General features: G+C 51.3%; 1 protein-coding gene across 1 annotated transcript in view; it reads left to right on the top strand.

The window, feature by feature from the left end:
• SLC43A1 (solute carrier family 43 member 1) overlaps nucleotides 1-20,466 on the top strand; it is a 36,630-nt gene extending 16,164 nt beyond the window's left edge. The window contains exons 5-14 of the mRNA XM_007953902.2: nucleotides 132-224; nucleotides 3,414-3,547; nucleotides 4,342-4,520; nucleotides 7,827-7,973; nucleotides 8,065-8,100; nucleotides 8,327-8,465; nucleotides 9,978-10,122; nucleotides 10,567-10,640; nucleotides 18,122-18,245; nucleotides 20,317-20,466. Coding sequence (XP_007952093.2) covers nucleotides 132-224; nucleotides 3,414-3,547; nucleotides 4,342-4,520; nucleotides 7,827-7,973; nucleotides 8,065-8,100; nucleotides 8,327-8,465; nucleotides 9,978-10,122; nucleotides 10,567-10,640; nucleotides 18,122-18,245; nucleotides 20,317-20,466 — 1,221 coding nt within the window. The remainder of the gene's footprint in view (nucleotides 1-131; nucleotides 225-3,413; nucleotides 3,548-4,341; nucleotides 4,521-7,826; nucleotides 7,974-8,064; nucleotides 8,101-8,326; nucleotides 8,466-9,977; nucleotides 10,123-10,566; nucleotides 10,641-18,121; nucleotides 18,246-20,316) is intronic.
• Nucleotides 20,467-21,419: the final 953 nt, after the last annotated feature.

Raw genomic sequence — 21,419 nt, forward strand, 5'->3', positions numbered from 1 at the left:
CGTTGTGGGGGCTTAGTTCCAGGAGTTCACTTGGATGCTGTCAAGCTTCCTCAGGTGGGTCTGGGTAAGGTGAGGCCTAGGCTGCTGCCAGGACTGCCCCTGCTCACTGGCACTGCTCTCTTCTCCCCCAGCTGCCCAACATGTTTGGGAACCTGCGCTCCACTTTCATGGCCCTCATGATCGGTTCCTATGCCTCTTCCGCCATCACGTTCCCCGCTATCAAGGTATGGAGCTGCTGGGGGACCAAAGGGGGTTCCTCTTTGGTCCCTTCCCTTTATGACTGAGTGAGAGTCAGCCATAAATAAAAATGAAGTCCTGATACATGCTACACGCATGAATAAAACTTAAGACCATTATGTTGAGTGAAATAAGTTGGGCACAAAAGGACAACTATTGTATGATCTCACTCACATGACGTAGGCAGAGACCAAAGCTTCTTTCTTAGTGGTTACCAGGGGTGGGAGGGATGAGGGAAAGAGGTGGCATGATGAAGGGCTATGAGTTTCTCTAGGAGCTCTGGTAGCATAGTGGCTAAGGCACTTGACTGCTAACCAGAAGGCTGAAGGTTCAAACCCACCAGCCACTCCTGGGAAGGAAGGTTGTGCAATCTACTTCCATAGTGATACTGCCTCGGAAACCCAAGGAGGGGTCACTATGAGTCGGGTCCGACTTGACGGCACATAACAACAACAACAGCAGCATGACTTTCTCTGAAGAGTGGCAGCATAATATGGAAATGGACATGGTGGATGTGATTAATGTCATTGAATTGTATATTCAGAAATTGTTGAATTGGCAAATGTATTGTTGTTAGGTGTCGTCAAGTCAGTTTTCCACTCACAGTGACTCCATGTGACAGTAGAACTGTTCCCTAGGAATTTCCAGGCTGTGATCTTTGTGGAGACAGATTGCCAGGTCTTTCTGCTGCAGAGCTGCTGGGTGGGTTTGAACCACCAGCCTTCCAGTTAGCAACGTTTCACCATTTGTACCGCTAGGGCTCCTATTTATATTTTTGCCACAATTTTAAAACAGCAAACAACAGCAAAAGGAAAACTGGAGAGGGATGCCTGGTACGTGTAGTGACGTGATTCCTGCCACTCACGGGTTAGTTTCCACTGTCGCTCCCCGAAGCACTAAGGCATCATGGGATGAGTCCAGCCCTGCGGCTGACTAGTGGGTCTGCCTTGTCTGCAGCCTGCCTCCTGCTGGCCTTCCCTGTGTTCTCCGTCCAGGCCCTTATCATCTCTCCTGGGCCGGGGCAGCCTGTGTCAGCTGTTTCTGTGCCTCTGATCTTTCCTGTCTCTAGTCTGTCATTTACTGCCTTGGAAACCCAAAGGGGGTCACTATCAGTTGGAAATCGACTCAATAGCAGTGAGTTTGGTTTAGGAGCTCTGGTGCTGCAGTGCCTAAGGTATTTGACTGCTAACTGGAAGGCTGGTGGTACAAAGCCACTCCTCAGAAGGAAGGTTGGGCAATCTACTTCTGTAGTGATACCGCTTCAGAAACCCAAGGAGGGGTCACTGTGAGTCAGAATTGACTCGACAGCAGTGAGTTTGGTTTTGGTTAGTCTGTCGTGGGTCCCTGGCAGGTGCAAATCGTTAACATGCTTGCTGCTAACCGAAAGGTTAAAAGTTCAAGTCTAGCCTCAGGAGAAAGACCTGGAAATCTATATTAAAAATCAGCCATTGAAAACTTGGTGGCACGTGATTCTATTCTGATGCACAGGTGGTCACCATGAGTCAGAATCCACCTGATGGTAACTCGTCTAGTTCTTGGGTTTAGTCTGTCTTTTGCATGGCTTCTAGAATGATCTTTCACACACAGGCCTCGTTCACACATCCACTGAAAAGCCTCAGTGGTTCTGCTTTACCTACAGAGCGAAGTCCAACCTCTTCCCATGCTTTCAAGGCTCCAGCCTCCAGCCTCCATCAACCTGTTAAGGCCCTTCTCTTTCCACACCTCCCAGAGATGCTGGGTGACTTGGGTTCAAGGTCACAAAGGTGGTCTGTGCCAGGCTAGATCCTAGACAAATCAGCCTTGTGGGCCAAGAGCCAGCTCGGTGCAAGCTGGCGTCCCCATTTCATCCTCTGTCATGTGAAATCAAAGCACCCTTTCAGCTGGGCTGTGGTCTGCCTCTCAGACTCCTTGAACTTGGGCAGTTCATTTGCTAGTTTGGAGGGCACTTGCTCAGCATTCCCAGAGGAATTTGAGCGTGTTTGTGGGTGGGGTATGTTGCTCAGGTAGCAGTAGGCATGGAGGGTGAGCGGTTCTCCTTCTCAAGTAAGGGAGTGGGATTCGAGGACCCAGATCTAAACCCTCAAATTTGGGGGTGTGGCCCTTTGAGGCCCTGCCCTGCTTCCAGGAAAGAAAAAGTGTATCGCTCCCTGTGGTGCCCAGCACAGGTTGTCATGGAGCCAAAGGCCACACATCATCCCAGGTAGAGGATGCTGCGGAGGGGGGGCACAGGAGGAAGGAACAGAAACTGTGCACCGGCCGCCCCAGCAGCGGGGCCGACACGCTGGAACGGAATCCAGATCGATACAGAACCTTCTTGGCCTGGGGCTGGGCACACCTGCGAGGCCTGTGAAAGGCAAGATAAGACTTCTCACGCTACGTTTACCTTTCCTCAGTGAACTTTCCAGGAAGGGACAGCATCAGCATGGCTACTCCTGGCTCTGGGTTAACCTTGAGCTATAGTTTTCCTCTTTTGTAGATAATATGAAATGATATTTTGTATTTGTGAAAACAAACATGGAGGTTTATGGAGTCAAGGTAAAATGTGTGCACATATTACAGATGGGAGCTCTGGTGGCATAATGCCTAAGGCATTTGACTGCTAACCAGAAGGCTGGTGGTTCAAACCCCACCAGCCACTCCTCAGAAAGAAGATTGGGCAGTCTATTTCCGTAGTGATGCCACCTTGGAAACCCAAGGAGGGGCTGCTATGAGTTGGATCTGACTCGAGGGCAGTGCGTTTTGTGAGTTATATTACAGATGATAACGGAGACTTCAAACACATTGGAGCTGGGGCCGGCTGCTTCACCACTTTGTAGGAACTGATTCATGCTTCTTTAGGGGGCTTGGGTGAAAGGGAAGATGATCTTCCAGGTGTGGCTCTAACTTCCGGCCTTGGGTTCTTCACCTGTAAACTGGAGAAGGAGTGGAGTAGGAGAGACCTTCTCCAAGGCCCCGGAGTCCCGGGTTCTCCCCCAGGCTGGAAGGGGCTGGAAGACATGATGTCAAATGAAATCAAAGTGCCCTTTCAGCTGGGCCGTGGTCTGCCCCTCCGACTCCATGAGTTGGGACACTTTGTTGGCTGGTTTCAAGGGCTCTTGCTCACCACCCCCAAAGGAGTTTGAGAGTGTGCGTGGGTGGGGTGCTTCCCACCCTCAGGCCCGCCCCCCCCCCCACAGCTGATCTATGATGCCGGGGTGGCCTTCGTGGTCATCATGTTCACCTGGTCCGGCCTGGCCTGCCTCATCTTCCTGAACTGTGCCCTCAACTGGCCCAGCGAAGCCTTTCCAGCCCCTGAGGAGGTTGATTACACGTGAGTGTGGGGTGCGGTGGTGAGGAGGGGGCTCTCCTCGCTGCAGTGGGGGAGGCCAGGAGGCCTGTAGTGTGATGGACAGAATCAGCTTTGGAGTCAGAGAGCTCCGGACTGGGTTCTCTGCTCGGCGGAGCAGCTGGGTGCAAAGCTCAGCTGTCTCATCTGTGTCTCACGTGCAGATGTTTTGAGTAATAGAGCTGGTTCGTAGCGGGTGCTCACAACACAGTGGCCGTCGCAGTGGTTGTTATCCTTACGAGGTTTGGTAGGAGGGACCCAGCAGCGGCACAGAGGACAGACATGTGAGCCCGGAAGGGAGATAGCGGAACACATCAGTGTGACAGTCGAACAGCTGCCATTTATCGAGTGCCTACTGTGCTTTGCCTCCTGCTGTTGTCAGGCAGCCCTATGATGGGAGTTTTATTATGAACTCATTTTACAGGTGCAGAAGAGAAAGGGTCGGGGAGCAAAGGTCATGCCATTGTAAGGGGCAGGTGACTCTTTAAGGCCGGAACTCTGCTGTCTGACTCCGGAGTCTGGGTTCCTAATGCCGCCTCCTCCTTGGGAATGACCCAAGAAAAATGACTCATCTGCACTTCACTTCTTAGGCACCTCTGCTAAGCCCTGGACCGGGCGCTGAGCAGCCCACATAGGGCCTGGCCTAGACGTGGCTGTGCTGGGTCAAGGGATTCTCAGAGCCCCTGGCACAGGCTGGGCCAGCCTCCTAGAGGCAGGCTGGCTGGTGGGGTGGTCCCTGTGTGGCTGGTTCTCACACGCTCTGGCTTGGCCACTGGCAGGAAGAAGATCAAGCTCAGCGGGCTGGCCCTGGACCACAAGGTGACAGGTGACCGCTTCTACACCCACGTGACCACTGTGGGCCAGCGGCTAAGCCAGAAGGCCCCCAGCCTGGAGGAGGGGGCTGATGTCTTCATCTCGTCCCAGGACGTTCGTGGCACCTCGGAAAACGCTCCCGAGAGTGAGTGTCTGGCTGAGGTGCCCGCCTTGGGGGTGGGGACGGTTGGTCCTCACGCCAAGAGAACACTGGTGTTGGAGCACTCCTTCCACGCTCACAGGACGACCCCGTGATGTAGGCGGTGGCGTGCCTCCCATTTGTTGTAGGTATCGGCGAGTCGATTCCAATCCTCAGTGACCCCATGTGACAGAGTAGGATTTTCCATGCTGTGTGGTATAGATAGCAGTTAAGGCGTTTGGCTGCTAAGCAAAAGGTCAGTGGTTTAGAACCCACAAGCCGCTCTATGGAAGAAAGATGGGGCAGTCTGCTTCCGTAAAGATTTACAGCCTTGGAAACCCAGTGGGGGTTGCTGTGAGTTGGAATCAACTCAGTGACAGTGTAGCATAGTGCCTAAGGCACTTGACTGCTAAACAGAAGGCTGGCGGTTCAAACCCACCAGCCACTCCTCGGAAGGAAGGCTGGGCAATCTACTTCCGTAGTGATACTGCCTCGGAAACCCAAGGAGGGGTCGTTAATGAGTCGGGTCCAACTCGATGGCAAATAACAACAACAACAGTGACGGTGAGTTTGTTTTTTGGTTTTGGAATCGTAACAGGAGCAGCTGGGGGTGGTTTGAACCACCAACTCGTTGCCTTGCAGCTGAGCCCTTACCCATTGCACCACCAGGACTCCTTAGGCACTCTGTCTACAGATGAGGAAATCAAAGCTCAGAGAACTGTGGGAAATTCAGAACAGGGGTACCCTGCTGATTCGTGGGATGGGAGAAGGAGGAGCTGCCAAAATGTGGGCATGGTCTCCAGGCCTGGGGAACAGCTGGTTCCTTCAGAGACCTCTGCCCTCTCTGACCTTACGTCAGATGCAACCAGGAGAGTAGCTAGCTGGGGGGCCCCCTGCTGGCCCCAGGAGGAACTGCCCTCTCCTTGCTTCCCAGGGAGCCAGTGGGGTGGTCAGGGACCTTCGGCTTGGGTCACTTCCCAAGGTGCCTGGGACCCCCCAGACTGTCTGCTCCACCACTTCACGGAAGGAGCACGGGTCTTGGAGCCAGGAGATGGGGCTCTGAGGCTCGGCTCCGCACTTTCCAACCTTGTGACTTGGGTAGGTCACTCACCTGTGCTTTCACTGCTCAGCACTTCCTCATCTTTTTACCTGATGTGAAAAACGGCCCAGGGAACTTAGTGTGAGGGTCGAATGGAGTCACGGACGTGGCAGCTCCACAAACTGCAAAGCGGTGCCCAGGCCTGAGGGGCGTTATTACCTCCACTGCTGACCCACCTGGCAGAGTGGTAAAGGCACAAGTTCAAGTCACACCGACCTGCCGCTCCGGCCATCATTTCACCTCTTGGCGCTGCAGTTTCCTCATCTGTAAAATGGGATGAAAACGATGGTTGTAAGATTTGACCAAATGGCATAATATGTGCCAAGAGTGTAGCATGTAACCAAACCAGACCAGATGCTGTTGGGTTGATTCCAACTCATGGTGACTACATGTGTGTCAGTCGAACTGTGTGCCTTGTTGTTGTTGTTGTTATGTACCGTTGAGTCAGACCCCACTCATAGCGACCCCTCCTGGGGTTTCAGAGGCAGCATCACTATGGAAGTAGATTGCATCATCTTCCTTCCGAGGACTGGCTGGTGGGTTTGAACCGCCAGCCTTCTGGTTAGTAGTCGAGTGCCTTAGGCACTAGGCTACCAGAGCTCCCCTGTGTGCGTTAGGGTTTTCCTTTTTTCTTTAAATTTTATTTTGTTGTCTGAAAATATACACAGCAAAACATGCACCTACTCACCAGGGTCTACGTGTTCAACTCGGGGATATTGATAACATTCCTCAAGGTGTGCGACCGTTCTCACCCTGCTTTTCCTAGTTGTTGGTCCCCCAGGAATATAAACTCACTGCCCACCAAGGTTCCTCTCTAATCTTTGGAATTGCTGTAGTCAACTTGATCCCGTGTAGGTAGTTCTTAAAAGAGTGTAATGTTCAAGGCAGACCATTATTACTAGTTAAGCTAAAGTATTGCTCAGGATGACTTCAGGGGATAATTTTGGTTTAAGTTTTAAAGATGAACTCAGGGCAGTAGATTCAGGGGTTCATCCACTGCATGGCTCCAGAAAGTCTAGAGCTCCCTAGGGTTTCTGAAGATTGGACAGTCTACTTCCATAGTGATACTGCCTCGGAACCCAAGGAGGGGTCGCTTTGAGATTTGAGATCCCACTCGACGGCAGTGAGTTTGGTTTGGTGTTTTTTTTTTTTTTTGGTTAATTTTTAAAAGTAGATCACCGGGCCTATCTTCCCAGGCACCTTTGGGTGAACTCACTGCCGACTTTAGGCTAGTAGCCGAGTGCATAACGGTTTGAACCACCCAAGTACTCCAAAAAACTCACTGCCGTCGAATCAGATCCAACTTATGGCGATCCCTCCTTGGGTTTCTGAGGTGATATCACTGCAGAAATAGATTGTCCAACCTTCCTTCTGAGGAGTGGCTGGTGGATTTGGACCTCCAGCCTCTTGTTAGCAGTCAGATGCCTTAGGGACTATGCTACCAGAGCTCCTGTGTAGCACATAGTAAGTGCATAATGAATAGTAGTGAGAGGGAAACCTGGTCTTGACTCATGGCCAACGTACCTCATGTTCAGCCACCACTTGTCTGTGGTGGAGATGTCTGTGTTGCTGAATAAGTTTCAGCAGAGCTTCCAGATAAGACAGACTAGAAAGAAAGGCTGGTGACCTACTTCCAAAAATCAGTCCGTGAAAACCCTGTGGGTCACCATGATGTGATCCCCAACCAATCATGGGGTGGTACAGGACACTTCCATTGTGCTTGGGGTCACCATGAGTTGGGCCAACTCAGTGGCAGCCAGCACCAACAAAGTGTATCAAAACCAAACCAAACTCACTGCCATCAAGTTGATTCCGACTCCTAGTGACACCTTTTGGGTTTCTGAGGCAGTAAATCTTTATGGAAGTAGATTGCCCAGTCTTCCTTCCACTGAGTGTCTGGTGGGTTTGAACTACCACCTTTCTGGTTGGCAGTCAGATGCCTTAGGAATTATGCCACCAGAGTTCCTTCCAACAGAGCATAGGTCACCTGAAAGTGTTCAGCTGAGACAGTCATGGAGCTGAGTAAGAACTTGGAGGCCAATGAGTCTGAACCCTGAACCTCTTATTTTACCACGGAAGAAGCCAGCCCCAAGGAGAGATAGCCCTCCAAATGCACAGAGTTAATATCAGAGCCTCCATCAGAACCTTGTGCACTGGGACAAGTGTTATATGGAAGGCCTGGGGCTCAGGGGTGCCCCCTGCTGTCTTCCCAGAGTCCATCCCTTTCCGCAAAAGTCTCTGCGCCCCCATTTTCCTGTGGAGCCTCCTCACCATGGGTATGACCCAGCTGCGGGTCATCTTCTACATGGCCGCCATGAACAAGATGCTGGAGTACATTGTGATTGGTGGCCATGAGCATGGTGAGGCACTGCTGAGCCCACTGGGGGCCGGGGGGCAGGGAGGGCCACCCTGGCTGAGCACCTCTCACCTCGGCTTTCCCCCTACCCACAGTGACGGACGAGCTGAGACAAAGGGCAGCAGAGACAGGTAGGGGTGAACGCCGGGGCCCTTGCCCACGCCACAGGGGCAGGAACCCTCTGTGCCTGGACCCTCCCTTGTCACCCTGGGCATTTTGGGGAGCTAGGAACCTGGGATCAGAAGCTTCTTTTGGAACTTGCTGTTCCTCCACTCGAAGTGGGTGTCACTTGCCCACTGGGCTGCTGGCGTCCATTGGGCCAAGTCCTGACCCCACTTTCCTTTCCCCCCTGCCCAGTTGGGGTCTTCTCCTCCATCTTTGGGGCCATGCAGCTATTGTGCCTTCTCACCTGCCCCCTCATTGGCTACATCATGGACTGGCGGATCAAGGACTGCGTGGACGACCCCACCGAGGGCACTGCCCTTGGAGACGCCAGGTGACCTGGACAGGATGGTGACAGCAAGAAGTCAGATGGGGTTTCATCTTTTATGTGCTTTCACATCCAACCTCTTATTTCTTGATCCCGAGAGCCCATTTTACAGATGAGGATACTGAGGCTAAGAGGGCTTGATTTTCTTAGTAAGAACCACCAACGTTGAGTGCTGACTGGGCACTGAGCACCTCCCCTTGTCTCATTTAGTCCCCATGGCAGCTTTCTGAGGCAGAGACATTGTTATCCCCACTTCACAGATGGGGAAGCTGAGACACAGAAAGGTTGACACGTAACTTACCCAAGCTCCAGAGGCTGTAATACCGAGAGTACCCTTAAATTCTTCTTAGGGCTGGGAAGAGATGGATCTGGTGCAAATGGTATCTACTGCTTATAACAAATACACCAAAACCTGGCATCTTAAGAGAACAAACATTTATTATGTCACATAGTTTCTGGGGGTCCGGCAGGAACCTGGAAATGACTGAGCTGAGTGGTTCTGGTTCAGGTCTCCCCTAAGCCATCGTTCAGACTGTCCGTCAGGGCTGCAGTCACCTGACGTACTGACTGAGGGAGAGCCTGCTTCTTTGCTGGCTCACATGGCCAATGGCAGAAAGTCAGCTCCCCTGCACAAGCCCGGCTCCCTGGGGCTGCTTACAGCATGACAGCTGGCTTCCCCCCGAGCAAGAGACGAGCTTGAGAGAAGGCCCTGAGATGGAAGCCACAGTGTCTCTTACAAACTAATTTCAGAAGTGACATACCCTCACTTCTGCTACATTCTGCTGGTTGCAGACACCACCGCGGTACAGCATGTGGGAGGAACCACACAAGGTGTGAATACCAGGGCAGGGACCCCTGGAGGCCATCATGGAGGCTGGTTACCACCCTCGAGGTGGCTCTTACTCTTTTTGTGCTAATCTGGATAGTCCCTGTTTGTCCTGCAAGGATGGAAGACGAGGGAGGAGGGAAGGCATACATGGAACAGTCTGGCGGCTTCCCTTCCTGCCCCAGCCCAGGCACCCAGGCTTCTTCCTCTGCTCCTGATGGCCAGCTTCTATCAGCCAGCACAGACGGGCAGCCTGCCCTCACCCCAGCCCACTGCCTTCGCCAGTGGGCCAACCCCAACAGGTCTTGATCATGCAGAAAGAGAGGGGAGAGAGAAGCTTACTGGGAAGCCAGGGGTCAAGTTGCTGCCCTTAGAGCAGGACTGCTCCCCTTAGGCTGCACGGTGGCCAGTGTGCACGAGAAACCTCTGGGGTACTTGTCAAAATGCAGTTTCCTGGCCCCCAGTCCTGAGAGTGTGGAGTCAGGGGCAGAGTCTGGGAAGCTGCGTGTTTAAGCAAGCCCCCAGGTAATGCTGGTATGTGGCAGGGAGCATGTGTGGGGAAGTCGTTTTCTATCTCTGCTGCTGCCCCCACGGCCTTCAAGTTGCCCGCACACCTGCAGGGGGAGGGCCTGGGCTGGGCGTCAGCTGCCGGGGAGGTACAAGCAACAGCCTGGAACTGCCTTCCTCCTCAGGGACGGGATGGCCACCAAGCCCACCCAGCTGCCGCGCTATCGCAAGATCCAGAAGCTCACCAATGCCATCAACGCCTTCACCCTGACCAACCTGCTGCTCGTGGGGTTTGGCATCACCTGCCTCATCAACGACTTACATCTCCAGGTACCCACTTCCCCTCCCTCCTTCCCCCTGTCTACCTCTTTGAGTCCATTCCGATTCATAGGGACCCTAGAGGGGGTAGAACTGCTGCCCCACAGGGTTTCCAAGATTGCCACGTCTTTCTCCAGTGCAGTGGCTGGTTGGTATAAACCACCAACCCTTTGGTTAGCACTTAACCACTGCACCACTGGGGCTCCTCCTTTCTGTCTGCAGGGCTCTGCAGTGGGCTGGCCCTCCATCACTTGCTCTTGGGGACTCCAGGTTCTCGTCCTCCCTGTCTGCCTGTCTTCCGGGTTCTCCAGGAAGTGTCTCAGGGTGTGGGTTGGAAAGGGGCTTGGCATGTGTGGACGGGCTCAGCATGGTTCTGATCCTCTCTTTGCAACCCCTCCCCCATTCCTCCTGCCTGCACACTCTCTCGTAACCTCCCTGTTCTGGGCTTGGTTTCAGTTTGTGACCTTCGTCCTACACACCATGGTTCGGGGCTTCTTCCACTCTGCCTGCGGAGGCCTCTACGCTGCCATGTGAGTCAGCTTGGGCATGCTGCCCCGAGCCTTCTCCCCTAACCAGAGAGTCCCAGAACAGAGATGAAAGGACTGGATTGGACTGCTCTGAATGTCCCCCCCACCTGTGTGTGCACACCCCTCCTCCCTAGCTCCCATCCTCGCTGCCAATACTGATGTCCCAGAGCTGGTGGAGGCCGTCGGACCCCGCGGGCCTCTCAGAGTTCCTCTAGTGATAAGGAGCTAGTCCCCAAAGCCTCTCTCACTGTGTGGAACTGCATACACACTTAATGCTGCTGTAACAGAAAAAGCACAGGTGGAGGGCTTTAACAGAGGAGATTCATTTCCTCACAGTTTAGAAACCAGACTCATTGCCGTTGAGTCAATTCTGCCTTGTAGCAACCCTTTAGGACAGTAGAACTGCTCCATAGGGTTTCCAAGGCTGTAATCTTTGTGGAAGTACATTGCACATTTTTCTCTGGAGCAGTTGGTTGGTTCAAACCACCGACCTTTTGGTTAGCGGCCAAGTGCTTAACCACTTTGCCACTAGGGCTCTCTCACAGTTTGTTGTTGTTGTTGTTAAGTGCCACTGAGTCGGTTCTAACTTATACAATGGAATGAAATGAATGAAACAGAATGAAAATTGTGCCCAGTCCTGCACCATCTCCCAATAATTGCTGTTTGAGCCCATTGTTGCAGTCACTGTGTCAGTCCATCTCACTGAGGGTCATATTCTTTTTCACTGACCCTCTCCTTTACCAAGTATGATGTCCCTCTCCGGGGACTGGCCCTCCTAACATATCCAAAGCGTGTAGGATGACATCTCACCATCTACATTTCTAAGGAGCACTCTGGCTACACTTCTTCCAAGACAGATCTGTTCATTCTTCTGACCGTCTGTGGTATATACAGTATGCTTCAGCAACACCATCATTCAAAAGCATCAGCCCTTCTTCAGTCTTCCTTATTCATTGCCCAGGTCTCACATACATGTGAGGCAACTGAAAATACCATGGCTTGGGTCAGGGGCACCTTCATCCTCAAAGTGACACCTTTGCTCCTTAACACTTTAAAGAGGTCTTTTGCAGCACATTTGCCAAATGCAATATGTCATTTGATTTCTTGATTGCTGCTTCCATGGGCATTGATTGTGGATCCAAGTGAAATGAAATTCCTGACAACTTCAGTCTTTTCTCCATTTATCATGATGCTGCTTATTGGGCCAGTTGTGAGGATTTTGTTTCCTTTATGTTGAAGTGTAGTCTCTACTGAGGGATGTAGTCTTTTAACTTCATCCACATGTGCTTCAAGTCATCTGCATGTCACAAGTTGTTAATGACTCTTCCTCCAATTCTGATGCCGCATTCTTCACATAATACATCTCAAATTATTTGCTCGGCATACAGATTGAATAAGTATGGTGAGAGGATATAACTTTGACACACACCTCTGCTGATTTAAAACCACACAGTATCCCCTTGTTCTGTTTGAACAATTGCTTGTTAGTCTGTGTCCAGGTTCTGCAAAAGCACAATTAAGTGTCCTGGAATTCCCATCCTTTGCAATGTTGTCCACAATTTGTTATGATCCACATAGTCAAATTCCTTTGCATAGTCATTAAAACACAGGTAAACATGCTTCTGGTATTCTCTGCTTTTAGCCAAGGTCCATCTGACATCAGCAGTGATACCCCCTTTCTATGCCCTCTTCCGACTCTGGCTTCAATTTCTGGCAGTTTCCTGCCGATGGACTGCTGCAACCATCTTTGAATTATCTTCAGCAAAATTTTACTTGCCTGTGACATTAATGATATTGTTGGGTACCTTCCCCATTCTATGGGATCACCTTGCTCTGGAATGGGCACAGACACGGACCTCTTCCAGTCAGGTGGCCAGGCAGCTGCCTTCCAGATTTTTGGCATAGACAAGTAAGTGCTTCCAGCATCGGATCCACTTCTTGAAACATCTCGGTATTCTGTCAGTTCCTAGAGTCTTCTTTTTCACCGATGCCCTCAGTGCAGCTTCTTCTTCCTTCAGTATCATTGGTTCTCAGTCATATGCTACCACCTGAAATGGTTGCACAGCAACCAGTTCTTTCTGATACAGTGACTGTATATTCCTCCCATCTTCTTTTGATGCTTCCTGCATCGTTCATTATTTTGCCCACAGAATCCTTCAGTATTGTAACTCGAGGCTAGATTTTTTTTCCTTCAGTTCCTTCAGCTTGAGAAATGCCAAGCATGTTCTTCCTTTTTGGTTTTCTGACTGCAGGTCTTTGCACATTTCATCATAATACTTTGTCTTTTCAGGCTGTCCTTTGCAGTCTTATGTTCAGCTCCTTTACTTCACTTTTCTCCATTTGCTTTAGACACTCTACATTCAAGAGCAAGTTTCAGAGTCTCTTCTGCCATCTCTTTTTGTCTTTTTTAACGACCTTTTCCTTTCTTTTTATATGGCATTTTTGATAGACTCACAGTTCGTCTGGTCGTCAGTCATTAGCGTTCAGTATGTGAAATCTGTTCTTGAGATGGTCTCTAAATTCAGGTGGGCTATACTCAAGTTTGTATTTTGGCTCTCATGGGCTAATTTTAATTTTCTTCAGCTTCAACTTGAACTTGCACATGAGCAGTTGACAGTCTGGTGTGCAGTCAGTCCCTGGCCTTATTCTGACTGGTGATATTAAGCTTCTCTATGGTCTCTTTCCACAGATGCAGTCAACTTGATTCCTGTGTATCCCATCTGGTGATATCCACATGTCTAGTTGCCGTTTATATTGTTGAAGGATGGTGTTTACAAGGAATAAGACATTGGTCTTGCAAAATTTCTGTCATGCGCTCTCTGGTAGTCGTTTCTATCACCAAGGCCTTATTTTCAAATTACTGATGATTCCTCTTTGTTTTCAGCTTTTCCTTTCCAATCACCAGGAATAATCAATACATCTTGATTGCATGTTTGGTCAATATCAGACTGCAGAAGTTGGTAAAAATCTTTACCTTCGGCTTGAGTGGTTGGGGCCACTAAAGTAACAGTAGTATTAACTGGTTTTCCTTGTGGGCGTATGGATATTATCCCATCACTGGCAGTGTTGTGCTTCAGGACAGATCTTGCAATGTTCTTTTTGACGATGATGTGATGCCATTTCTTGTCAGTTTGTCATTCCCAGCATAGTAGACCATACATTTGTCTGATTTATAATGGCCAGTACTGGTCCATTTCAGCTCACTAATGCCTAGCACATCCATCTTTGTGCATTCCATTTCATTTTTGAAGACTTCCAATTTTCCTAGATTTATACTTCGTACATTCCCCTTTCCAATTAGTAATGGATGTTTGCAGCTATTTCTTGTCATTTTGAATCATGCCACATCAGCAAATGGAGGCCCCAAAAGCTGTACTCCAGCCACATCGTTAAGGTCAGCTCCATTTTGAGGAGGCAGTCGTGTTTTGAGGGGCTCCCACCCTGAGCGGCTCATATTCCAGCACTGTATCAGACAGTGTTCTGCTGTTGATAAGGTTTTCACTGGCCAGTTTTCTCAGAAGTACATCACCAGGTCCTCCTGCCTAGTCTGTCTTAGTCTAGAAGCTTCACTGAAACCTTTCTAGCATCTTAGCAACACACAGGCCACCATAGTTTGACAGTTTTGGAGGCTGGCATTCTGAAGTCTGGGCACTTCTGTCTTTTCTGGGGGGAAACCCTTGTCTGTGTTCCTCGGTGGTCTCTATGGAACCACTCCTTCCCATGTGTGTGTGTGCATGCGTGCATGTGTGCACGAGCTCTGGTGGCATAGTGCCTAAGGCATTTGCTAACCAGAAGGCTGATGGTTCAAACCCACCAGCCACTCCTCGAAGGAAGATAGGGCAATCTACTTCCATAGAGATACTGCCTCAGAAACCCAAGGAGGGGTTGCTATGAGTCAACTCGACAGAAGTGAGTTTGGTTTTAGGAGCTCTGGTGGTGTACTGCCTAAGGCATTTGACTGCTACCCAGAAGGCTGGTGGTTCAAACCCACTAGCCACTCTTCACCAGCCACTTCTCTGAAGGAAGATTGGGCAATCTGCTTCTGTAGTGATACTGCCTGGGAAACCCAAGCCTGGGAAACCTAAGGAGGGGGGTCGCTTTGAGATGATCCAACTGGATGACTGGATGGCAGTGAGTTTTTTTTTTTTTTTTTTTTTTTGGTTAACATCTCAAAAGTGGTTCTGTTTAAGATACACCCTGCACTGATGACTTCATCAATGTAACAAAACCCTATTCCCAAATGGAATGGCATCCTGAAGGGCTAGGATTTTTTTTTTTTTAATTCTTACATTGTTTAGTTGACAGTATACACAGAAAAACATGCACCCATTCAACCATTTCTACATGTACATTTCAGTGGTGTCGATTATTCTTTGAGCTGGGCAACCATTCCACCCTCCTTTTCTGATTTGTTTCTCTCATAACATAAACTCATTGCCCCCTAACCCCACTGCCATTGAGTTGACTCTGCCTCAGATTGACCCCATAGGACTGAGTAGAACTGCCCCATAAGGTTTCCCAGTTTCTGTAAGTCCTTACAGAAGCCGACTGCCTCATCTTTCTCCCATGGAGTGGCTGGTGGGTTCAAACTGCCAGCTCAACACCTTAACCACTGTGCCACCAGAGCTTCTTCAGCTGTCCCCTAAGGTTCCTAACAAATCCTCCAAGTTGCTGTTACTTTAATCTCATACAGATAGTTCTTAAAGGCACTCTGGTAGCATAGTGCGTAAGGCATTTGAATGCTGACCACAAGGTTGGCAGTTTAAACCCACCAGCTGAAGGAAGATAGGACAATCTACTTCTGTAAAGATTTACAGTCTCAGAAACCCAGTGGGGGCCACTAGGAGTCAGAATCGACTCAATGGGAATCAGGTTTTTTTTTGTTTTGATCATTATTAAAAGAGCATAAACCTCAAGGCAGACCTTTTTTACTAGCTAAGCTCACTAATTGTTTGGTTTTAAGAAGACTTTAGGGAACACTTCTGGTTTAAGTTTTAAAGATTATCTCAGGGCAGTACCTTCAGGGGTTCATCCACTTCCCAAGAGGGGTTAGGGTTTACAACACGTATTTCTGTGGGACAGAATTCAATTCATAACACTTGGTTTGTTGACACTTTGGTCCTTTGTCTACTCTCTGGAATGGCCCAATGGTACCTTCTCTCAACCTGCGAGCTCTGCAGAAATTTGTAGACATCAGTCCTTCTTGCCTTGTAATTTACAGGTTTGTGGCGGGAGCCGAGGGAGTGAAGGTGAGGATGCAAGGAGGAGGGTGGAGAGGTAGCAGGGCCGGATCCGGCAGGGCCTTTGGTGTCGGTGGCTGTGGACTCACCCCGACCCGGGCATGATGGGTTCGGGCCATTTCATCCATGGGATCTTCATCGGCTGGTTTTTCTTGCGAGAAGATCACTAGGCCTTTCTTCCTAGTCTGTTGTAGTCGAGAAGCAGAAACCCGTTCAGCTTCATAGCAACAAGCAAGCCACCATGGGCAGATGGGCGGAGCCGCACATGAGGTGCTTTGCCCGGGACCTCAGACCTGGGTCTCTGGCATGGAAGGCGAGGACTCCACTGAGCCACCACTGTCCCTCCTAGGGCCTTCGAGGCCACAGCAAAGCCTTTGGCTTTTATCTGAGTGGAACAGGAAGCCGTGGAGTGCTCTGAACAGAGGAGTGACATGACGAGAATCATGTCTCATGCTTTATGGCTTCTGTTCTTCACACCAAACAACTCCTGTTCCTTCTCCCTTCCTCTGCCCGGCTCTGCCCAGTGTGTGTGATGGGAACACCATCACCCGGTGCTCCCTGGGGCAGGCGCTGTACTAGTCACTTACCTGCATTCCCTCATCTGAGCCTCACTGTAGTCTTCCCTGAAGAGGGGACACCTTGTTCCTTCAGGCACCCAAGCCACACCCAGCCCACCAGCAGTCCCATCAGCTCCACATTAAATGCCCACAGTGTGCAAATCTGCCCCTTCTTATCACCCCCACCACTGCTGTCCTGGTCTGAGCCCCCAGCATCCCTGGCCTGTTACTGCACGGCCTCTGAACGGTCTCTCCACTCTATCCTGGTGCTCGTCAGTCTATTTTTAACACAGGTGCTGGAGTCACCTGTTAAGATATAACTCTGGTCATGTCACGGCTCAGAGCACTCCACGACTTCCTGTCTGTCAGATAAAGGCGAAGGCTTTGCTGTGGCCTGCAGGGCCTATTGGTTTACCACGGCCTTGGGCCCTCTCTTACGCTCTCCGTCTCAGTTACCTGGTGCTGCTATAACAAACAGCACAAGTGGGTGTGGCTTTAACAAACACATGTACTTTGTTCCGGTTTAGGAAGCTAGCAGTCTGAACGCAGGGCACCAGCTCTGGCGGAAGGCCCTGGGCTCGTTTCAGCTTCTGTTCCTCAGTTGCTGGGACTTCCACATCTCCCCTATCTCCCTACACCTGTGCTTCCTGGATTCAGTGCCTAACCTACCCTGTTTTATATCTCAGCGGTGATTAGGACCCAGTCTACACTGAGAGTGACTCATGAACATAACCAAGTCCTGTTTACAAATGGGATCACACCCACAGGCGAGGGGTATAGGAATTACAACACACATTTTGGGGGGACACAGTCAAGCCATAGCACTCCCCCTCAACGCACTCTGCTCCTGCCACACTGGCCACCTTGCACCCCAAGCACATTCCCCAGTGAGGGCCTTTGTCCTTGCCGCTCCTCCTAGAAACCTGCCCCCAGATACCCACAGGCTCAAGCCCACACCTTCAGGTCTTCACCTGACATCCTCTTGTTGCTAAGGCCTGCCCTGGCCATCCCCAACAGGGCCTGGCATATAGTAGGAGCTCAGCAACTGTCTGCTGAAAGAGTAAATGAATTTGGAAGAGAGGATGGTCACACACTATGGAAAACACAATCAGTGTCACCGAGTTAGCCATGCAGACAGTGCTGAATGGGTCAGTGTTTGCTTTTGTGTATTTTCATCACACCAAAGTAGAAAAGAAGAAGAACAAGCAAGCCAGTGAGGTCAGTGCTCTCCCTGTTACTGGAGGAGGGATGTGGGACTCAGAGAGACTGCTGTTTTGTTGTGTGCCATTGAGTCGATTCCAACTCATTACGACCCTATAGGACAGAGTAGAAGTGCCCCGTAGGGTTTCCAGGGCTGTAATTGTTAACAAGAGCAGATGGCCACGTCATTCTCCCATGGAGCAGCTGGTGAGTTTGAAATGCCAACCTTTTGCTTAACAGCTGAGCACTAACTGTGCCACCAGGGCTCCCTAACTTGCTATTAGCACACATAAAGTAGGTGTCGGCACCCAGCTCAGCGGCCCCGAAGCCACGGCGTACACCTTCAAGGCCAAAGGACCTGGTGTTGGGCAGCTGAGGTCTGAGCAACCAGAGAGTACAAGCAGAGAAATATCTGGGGGAGGGTCAAGAGGGGCGTTGGGGCCTGAGAGGGCTCCTCGCCCCTGATGCTTGGGCCCCTCCCTGACAGATTCCCATCCAACCACTTTGGGACACTCACGGGCCTGCAGTCCCTCATCAGCGCTGTGTTCGCCCTGCTACAGCAGCCACTCTTCATGGCCATGGTGGGACCCTTGAAAGGAGACCCCTTCTGGGTGAGAACCAGGGCTGGTGTGGGGGAGGAACATGCTGTGGCTACTTTGTGGGGTGCAGTGGGTGAGCTGAGGGCTGGTTTGTGATAGACTCCCCGCCCCTGTCACATGCCAGCCAGAAGAACCCTCCAGGAGGCCTCTGCCCTGGGAGGTCCCTAGCTGGAGCCCTCGACAGAATGCTAGAGAGACTCGCCAGCCTCCTGGGTCAGCCTCTCTTGACTGCAGGCTCAGGCGTTTGTCTGTAGTGGGCTTCCAAGTGACTCGTGGACTGGCCAGACCTGATCCCAGTACCTGTGTTCTGGAACCACCGCTGCAGTCTGGTTCCACCTGATGCAGGAATCCCTCTCCAGCACCCCTGGAAGGGGACTCCTCCCTACCACAGTGAGGGGGTGCCCTTCCTACACGAGGCTAAGCCCGACACTGTTGAGTCCACTCTGATTCGCAGCCCCCCGTACGTGACACAGTGGAACTGCACAGAGGCTGTGATCTTGGTGGAAGCAGATCGCCAGTCTTCCATGGCAACACGGGGTGGGTTCAAACCGGTTAACAGTTGAAGTTAACAGGTTAACAGTCAAGCACAAACCGTGCCACCCCAGGGGCCTTCCCGCCCGAGGCAGCCATGGTTCTTGTTAGAAAGGCTTTTTCTGACATTGTGCTGACATCTGCTGCATTGGCCTCCCTGTGCCATGTGAACCCTCCCCCCACAAGTACTGCTGGAATAACAGCTACCATTTCCGGAGCACTCACTGGGTGCCAAGTACACCAGGCACACTTTCCCACTTAATCTTTGCATGCGCAGCCCTGAGAAGTAGCCATGTAGGGTTAGGATTACTTGCTCCGAATCATATACTGGGATGTGAATGGAGCCAGAGCCCATTCATTGAGGCCACTTCCAGGGCCCTACCAAGCCCTCTGTCCTCCCTGCTCATGTCCCAGCACCTCTAAATATGCCCGAGAGCCTCCTCTCACCAGCCCAGGGGACCTCCTGAGTGAATGCCCTCTGGTCAGTGTCCCCAAAGCATGAGGCTTCTATCAGGAAGGTCACATTTTGGGAGCAGCATGACCTGCCCAGAGTCCCACAGTGCTGTTTCTTTTCCTTGATTGCACAAAGGGTGCCCTGTTGCCCAATTGTATGGGCACTGGTCTTAGCTGGGGCTCAAAGCCAGGCTCTGCCACTTAGTAGACCTAAGCAAGTGTTCACATCTAAGCCACCTTAGAAGGTTGCTGTACATGCAGTGAGCTAGATGAACACTGACTGGCATGGCACATCCATGAAAAACCTAAAGCTAAAACTGCACCTGCTGTGACGAGATGACTCAGCTCATGGTGACCCCATGTGGGACAGGAGAATGCGCCCTGGGGTTTCCTTGGCCTTTCTTCCTTGGGGCTCTTGGGCAGACTTGAACCATCACTGGGTTAGCAGATGAGCACAAAATATTTATTCCACCTGGGACCTTGTGCTAATCGAGGGACCAGTTGCTACATAGTAAGCACATACCCTGAGGAGCTCTGGTGGTGCACTGCCTAAGGCATTTGACTACTCACCAGGAGGTCAGCGGTTCAAACCCACCAGCCACTCTGCGGAAGGAACACTGGGCAACCTACTTCCGTAAATATTTACCGCCTTGGAAACCCAATGGGGATCATTACAATGAGTCGAAGTCCACTCAATGGCAGTGAGGTTTTTTTTTTTTTGAAGCACATACCCTGGAGTTTCTGGGTAACTCAACTATTAGCTGAAAGGTTGGAGGTTCAAACTCACCCAGAGACACCTTGGGAAATAGACCTGGTGGTCTGCTTCTGAAAGGTCACAGCCTTGTAAACCTTTGGAGCTGTTCTACTCTGCAGGTGCGGGGTTGCCATGAGCTGGCAGCTAACAGCAGCAACAGGCACATGGCAAATGCCTGTTATAATAAGCATATAACAAGTACTAGGGACGTTTCCCATCCTGGCCCGCATTGGCGCACAAATGGCTGTGCTCTCTTGCCTGGCACAGGCTCAGGAGGGTCCCTAAGCAGGAAGAGGGCAGACAGGTGGCCTCCTTGACTCCTGGTGTCTTTCTTCTTGCTCAAAGGTGAATCTGGGCCTCCTGCTCTTCTCACTCCTGGGGTTCCTGCTGCCTTGCTACCTCTTCTACTTCCGTGCCCGGCTCCAGAGGAAGTATGCCGCCGGCTGGGTGGAGCCCCAGAAGGTGCTTGGCACCTCGGAGCCGACGGTGGCATAGACCTTCGAGGCCCAGAGACCTGAATGGCAGGCAGCCGCCTGAGCAACCAAAGGGAATGGTCTCATGTGGCTTTTCTGCCTGTAACACACGCACAGAGCCAGAGGCCGCGGATTTATAAATGCCCAGAGTTCTATTTTTGTAGAGATTTGCAAAAAGGGAGAGAAAAAAAAAAAACATATCCTAAAAAAAGCCTCCCCAAACAGCGCTCCATTGACTGAAGACAGCCCCTGTGCTGGAGGATGGGGCCTGCTTCCTTTCCTTCCCCGGTTGGGGTGGAGGAGACCTGTTCTCTGCAGCTTCGTCATTGGGAGTCCTGCGGCCTAGGGGCTTAGGGAGTCAGCGAACAGGCTGCTTGCCCCTAAGGTCTCAGGGGTCCACTGCCTGGAGTGTGCATGTGTGTGCCTGATGTGTGTGTGTGCGTGTGTGCTCGCACCACCTTCCCCTCAGAAGGAAAGGGACTTCAGGGTGCTGGCTGTGTCCTGGAAGGGATGTGGGGGGGCACGCTCCTTCCAGGGGAGGGAGGGCGGGTTCCCTCCCTGGTGCTGCTTCTTGCAGGTCTTAGAGGAAATAAAGAGGGAAGTGAGAGACTGGCTGGTGTGTGCCTCTGTCTGGGGTTGGGTGGCTGTCTTCCTACACTCCCTTTCCCTTCTCACCGAGGCTCAGCTGGCCATTAAGTGGAACTCTTGGAGTGCCAGCCTGTCCCCTCTGACTGTCTGGCTCACCTTGTTCTCTCCTGCTCTGTCCTCAGTGCCCGGAGGAAGTCCAGAACCTGCCCCTGTCTCCACTTTGTAGGGCTGGGGAAAGACGTCCCAGAGGCTGGCCTTTCTCCACACAGGGAAGCAGGAAAGGATGCTTCCGAAAGAGAGCCAAGGGCTGGCTCTCAGTGCATCCTGGGGTGGGGGGTAAGGAGGGGCTGCTATTGTGGTCTCCTATATTTAGGAGCTCTGGTAGCA

The sequence above is a fragment of the Orycteropus afer genome, unplaced genomic scaffold (genome assembly GCF_000298275.1).
Source record: "Orycteropus afer afer isolate SDZICR_OR568_19922 unplaced genomic scaffold, OryAfe1.0 scaffold00419, whole genome shotgun sequence".
NCBI classification, from domain to species: domain Eukaryota; kingdom Metazoa; phylum Chordata; class Mammalia; order Tubulidentata; family Orycteropodidae; genus Orycteropus; species Orycteropus afer.